The sequence below is a fragment of the Empidonax traillii genome, unplaced genomic scaffold, assembly GCF_003031625.1.
Source record: "Empidonax traillii isolate 1590-97213 ecotype Southwest subspecies unplaced genomic scaffold, ASM303162v1 scaffold1579:size129161, whole genome shotgun sequence".
Taxonomy (NCBI): Eukaryota; Metazoa; Chordata; class Aves; order Passeriformes; family Tyrannidae; genus Empidonax; species Empidonax traillii.
Window position 1 is genome coordinate 34,165 of NW_020956772.1, and position 5,719 is coordinate 39,883.

The window sequence follows — 5,719 nt, forward strand, 5'->3', positions numbered from 1 at the left end:
TGGTCCCTGGGGTCCTTTCCAAGCTCCCGGTCCCAGGATCTGCCTCCCTGTGCTCCCTCCCTCCCTCCTCTGCCCCAAACCTACCTCTGAGTAGCACAGGCTCTGCTCTTTGGACTTGTTTGGCTTCAGTCCTTGTTCCTGGGGAGGGGAAAGCAGGAAGGGTCAGGGCAGGAATGTGAGATGAGGTTTGGGGTCCCAGGTCAGGGCTCAGAGCCCACGGCTGGAGGTGAAGCACGACGAGAAAGGTGAGCAGGAGGAGGAGAGGGGCTCATCATCCCTTTTCCACAGGCGGCTCAGGGTCTTCACTGGGCTCCTGCCTTGCTCCCCCAGTGCTCCTGCTGAAAATCCTCCTGCTTTGCACACCCACTGCCCGCAGACCCCATCCCACTCCTTGACCACCCAGGGAGCAGAACATGGACCCACAAGCCCGACCCAGGGCAAGAAAACACACATTTCCCCTGTTTCCCAACCCCACGTGGAACCTGAGCTGGTTCCCACGGCAGAAGGGGGGCTCGGGGCAGCTCCCATCAGGCAGGTGAGGGCACCCATCCCTCCCTGCCCCATTCCCTCCTCCCTCGCCCACCTGGACGGAGGTGCAGGTGGTGATGACGCCCGTGTCGTACATGGTGTTGCTGTCGTTGACATCGTCGGGCAGGGCCGGGCTCTTCTCCGGCTTGGGAGGGGCCGTGACGGGGGGAGAGGGGTTTTTGGGGGCCACGTTCACGTCGCTCCCGTTGCCAAAGGCCTGGATGGCGTTTCCTGGGGGCGGGAGGGGGTTTAGTTGGGGGGGAGCTGCAGGCGATGCAGGATGGGGTGAGGAAGGCAGGGGGGTGGGATGGGGAGGTGCCTTACGGAGACAGGGGTTTTCCGTGAAGTCCCGCAGGAACTTCTCGCACTCCTCTTCCATGTTCCCACTGCCTTTGCAGGAGCACCAGGGCGAGATGGTGATGCTGGTGGTGCTGGCATCGACGTAGTTGGGGGTCATGTCGAAGCCTGGGGAGGAGGAGGAGGAGGGACAGGGGTGAAGCCACGGTGGGAGGGACCCCTGCCCGTCCCGAGGGCGGCACTCACCGATGAGCCCTGCGTAGGAGCCCAGGCACGCCTGGTAGTTGTCCCCAGGGCAGCTGGTCAGGGACTGGAAGGTGGCCTGGCAGTTGGTGTGGAAATCGGCCAGACGGGACCTGGAAGGGGAAGAGAAGAGGGAGAGGGAGGGGATTTCACTGCTGGTCCCAGCACGGAGCAACTGGGAAATATTTCAGCGGGATAAAGGGGGACATAAAGGGGAAAACAGAGGGGAAAAATAAAGGGGAACAGAAAGGGGATAAAAGGAAGGAGATCTAAAGAAGAGCTGGACTCAGGTGGTGAAACTTCTTGTCCCAGACTGACAGGGGGTATGGTTTGAAGGAGCCTGCCCTCATTCCTGAGGGAATGACCCCCCCCTCCCCAAGCCTGGGACCCTCATTCCTCCATCCCTCCCTGCTCCCCAAGCCCTCTCCAAGTGCTGCTCCACTGGCAGAGACCCCATAAAAGTTCCCAGCCTCAGTTTGGCCTCTCCTGGAGTCATTACGGGACCGGAAAATTTCACTGCCTGGATTTATCCTCCCCCTGGAACCTTCCAACTCGGAGTGCAATTAAAATGCCTGAGGTTGGGAATTGCAGTTTTCCTTTCTTCTTTTGAAGTCGAGGAAGAGGGGGGAGGGAAAAACAAACCCACAAGGAGCAGGGTTGGGGGGGGGAGAGAATTTAGTGTGAGGTGTCCCAACCCAAACACTCCATGATTCCACGATTATTTCCAGGTGTACCCACGATCTGGCCCCGCTGCCACAACCCCACCCCTCGCACACGATGCTCCTCGTGCTGGAACAGCAGGAGGGACCCCCGAGGTGGAGGATTGGAATTCCCAAAGGAGCAGGAGAGCAGAGCAGAGGATGGACAGATGGACAGAAGGATAGGCTGCAGATTCCCAGGGGGGACTCAGCCCGAGTCGTGGCCCCCTCTGGGTCTCCATCAGAGGGAGGAATCTCCGACACCGAGGATGAGCTCTGGCATTTCACAGAGGAAAAACTCCTCAGCTCCCTTTTTCCCAACCCCCCCCCACTTCACACACCAGGAGGAACAGGAATACATTATTTCCTTCAGCTTCCTTTCCTCCCTTCTTAATTAAATGTCAGCTTTGTCCAGGCGGTGATTGAATCTTCCAGCAGTACCTGCCTGGAGCCACAGGAGCCGATGGAAAACGAAGGCGAGAAATTGCGTTACTCCCTTTTTTTTTTTTTTTTTTTCTTTCCTTAAATAGGAATGATTTGTTTTCAGGAGGCTTTTGATCAAATTAAACGCAGGAACAAATGAAGCAGCGGCTGAATGGAGGAGCTGCAGCGATTCCTTCCACCCAGCCCCAGAATTCCTCGCTGTTCCAGAGCTCCAGGGACCACCGGAGTGCCAGGGGAGGAGCAGGAATGCTGGAGTTCCAGGGGCTGCATGCTAGGGAAAGGATGTGGGCACCCCATCCCCTGGAGGTGTTCAAGGCCGGGTTTGGAGCAGCCTGGTCTGGTGGAAGGTGTCCCTGCCCGTGGCAGGGGGTGGGATGGGATTCCTGAAAGGCTCCTTCCATCCCAGACCACTCCATGATTCTCAGATGGAGAGGGAATAAAACCCAGCTGCTCAGGGCTGGGCCAGCACACTGGATGCTCCCTGTGGGAATGCAGTGGATTCCTGGAGACTCTTGCAGGTGACTGAGGCTTTTTTTTTTTCCAGGCCATGAGGTTTCCCATCCACCAGTGCATCCAACTTGTGTGGAGCAGCTGAGCCCCTTTTGAAGTCTCCTCATGCTCTGGGGATTCCAGCACCACCCCTGGCGGAGCTGGGAGTTTGGAAAGAGCCACCCATGGGCTTGGCACCTCCTCTTCGCCGCTTCCCACGCAGGTCACACTCAGTTTTCACCTGCCAGAGGCACGAGCTGGATTATTTTCCCACTTCCACCAGCTCCGCCTGACCCATTTCCATCCTCCCGGCAGGCTGCGGATTTCCAGGGCAAGGTCGGCTCTCCAGCTGGGTTATCCAGGGGAAAACAGGACTCCTGGGCAGGACCAGCTCCTCTCCTTCCACCACCCACAACCAGGCAGCTGCTGATCCTTCCACGGCATCCAAGCCAGGCGTCACCTCGGCCAGTCTGGAGTCGCTGGGTGGGAGACTCAGTGCCAGGAACAAACCTTTGCTGGACCTGGCCCAGGGCTGCTCACAGCGCTGCTTTTAAAGTGCCCTGACTGAAAACAAATAAAGGAAAAGGGAGAGGAGAAGGAGCCAAGTCCAGCTCAAGCAGGAGCGGCAGGAACTGCTGCCAAACTGCTGGTTGGCAGCTCGAGGCAGCAGGTGGGGTCGGCCTGCAAAGGGCAGAGCTGGGCTGGGCAGGGATGGGGGAAGAGGTGTGGGGAGTGCAGGGCCCAGCAGGTTATTCTGCTGAGAGATCTCCAAAAAAAAAAAAAAAAAAAAAAAGGAATAAAAACCCCCAAAACGAGTGAAAAAGGTATTAACAAAAATTAAGTGTAGGCAGAGCCCAGCGCGTTGTTTTCCTGAGAGATTTCCAAAAAAAAACCCCAAAAACAAACCACACCAAAAAAACAAACAAAACAAAACACACATAAAACCCCCACAAGGAGTGAAAAAAGCATTAACAAGAATTAAAGTGGATGCATGCACACATATCCAGACACTGATCTCGCATCCCCAGGGCTGGGTTTCTCAGCCTGGGGGTTCCAAAGCGGTTTCTCCTCGCTCTTGTTTCTTTGGCTTCAGGTGAAGATGCCAAGAGGAGGCAGCTCTGGGGATCCTGCCATCCCAGGAGCAGCCCGGGATCCTGGGGAGATCTCAGCACCCATCCAAGCCCAGCAGCTTCCTGAATATTTCACGTCCAAGGTGCCGAGATCGCTCTGGATTTTGTGTTGTTGTTTTTTTTTCATGGTCAGTTTGCAGGGGGGAATAAAACGGCTTTAATAGATGCGAGCCCAGAGAGGCAGCCGGGAAACACGTCCATCCCCACACCCCTGCAGAGCAGGGGATGTTCAAGAAGCTGTGAGAACACACCAAAAAAAAAAAAAACCAAACCTTAAAAAACCAAAAAACCTGAGCGAGACATGAAAAAGCCGCGGGCCCGCTGGGCACCCTCCTCCCAGCGCCGGCTGTGCCTCGTGTCCTGCCGGAGAGGAAGCCTTTTGAAGCCGGGAGATGCTGAGATAAAAAACCAAAATTAAGCCTCCAACACGACAGAACAGCGGCCAGGTGGTTCAAAGAGCCCCCGGGGGGGGGATGGGGAGCAGCCGAGGGGAGGAGGGGAGATGGAACAGAACTGGGCTGTGCTGGATGACCCTCCACCAAAGGCAGCGAGCAGTTCATGGGGGAGGGGAAAAAAAAAAACAACACCAAAAAAAACCCCCCAAAAAGATCAATGGGTAGATTTGTTTGATGTGGGAAGAGCTCTGTGCCGGGCTCTGGGGAGTGGAGTCACCTGTCCCGGTGGGAGCCAGGGGGGGCTGAGTTGGGGTTTTAGTGGAAGCTGAATTTCTGCAGGGGCAGGAAGGGCAGGTGCTGCTCCCTCATCCCAAGTTCCAGGAGGAATTCCTTCTTGGAAAGGGCTGCCCAGGGAGGTGGTGGAGTCCCCGAGGAACGACTAGAACGCGGCACTCAGTGCTCTGGGTGGGGGTCAGGTGGGACTGGGAGATCTTGGAGGGCTTTTCCAACCCTCAGCCATCCCCGTGGTATCTGCTCCTCGCTCAGGGGTATGGGGACAGAAGGGGGAAAAAAAAAAAAAAGGCAAACCCCACCATAAACCAAAGGAAAAACCCCCAAATTAGTGTAGAGAGAGGTGAGCCAGCAAGAGAAGGAAAAAAAAATCAGGAGAAAAACCCACCCAACTTCCAAGTCAGGAGCCGTCAGTTGAGAAGCTGAGTTCTCATTTCAGGACACCACATTCCGATTCACCCCTGATAAGAGAGGCTCAAAGGCTCTTTTTTTTTTTCTTGGTGGGATTTTTATCCCCTTGCCTCTGCTCGAGCCCTATCATTACCCGGGGAGGGAAGAATTAAGCACACGCATCATTTGGTTTTAATTGAGGGCCTGTTCTATCCCATTGAACTGCTAACTAAGCCGAACAGGAGATTGTGTTTACACAAGCAAAGCCAGAGTCAGTATAGACTTGCTGTCACATTAAGTCAATACTTATGAAGCCTCTCGATTTAATTATTCAGCGAGAATTGACTTATTATTGTGTTAAGAGCCCCGGGAGCCTGGAGGGAGCCGAGCCCTCCCAGCTGCCTCCACACTGTGGGGTCCCAAGGGAGGGTCACCCACAGGGTGCTGCCCTGTCCTGCATCCCCCCCCATTGCCCAGAAATCCAAATCCACGGATCTTTAAAGGTTTTCTAATTTAAGGTTGGATTGGGAGTGCATCAGCCATGCCCTGTCCCCTCCAAAACTCCAACCATTGCCCCTCAAACTCCAACCTTGCCCCTTCCAAACTCAACCACTGCTCCTCTCCGCCACCTCCCAGAGCCGCTGCTGAATCCAGGAGCAATTTTTCCCTCCTCCTCCTCCTCCTTCTTCCTCTTCCCAGACAGCCGAGCCGTGCTCATTACAGGGAGTAATGAGAAAGTTGAGCTGCTGCTCCGCTGTTTATCAAGGAAACATCCATTATGGATGGCATTTTGTCTGTGCTAAACAAAGGCTGT

General features: G+C 55.4%; 1 protein-coding gene across 2 annotated transcripts in view; it reads right to left on the reverse strand.

Moving 5' to 3' along the window:
• Window positions 1-5,719, reverse strand: part of GFRA2 (GDNF family receptor alpha 2) — a 21,525-nt gene that overhangs the window by 716 nt on the left and 15,090 nt on the right. The window contains exons 5-8 of one of the 2 annotated variants that reach the window (XM_027907940.1): window positions 1,072-1,181; window positions 853-993; window positions 584-759; window positions 85-138 (exon numbers count right to left, since the gene is read on the reverse strand). In XM_027907940.1, coding sequence (XP_027763741.1) covers window positions 85-138; window positions 584-759; window positions 853-993; window positions 1,072-1,181 — 481 coding nt within the window. The remainder of the gene's footprint in view (window positions 1-84; window positions 139-583; window positions 760-852; window positions 994-1,071; window positions 1,182-5,719) is intronic. The other variant, XM_027907939.1, reaches the window with a different exon arrangement.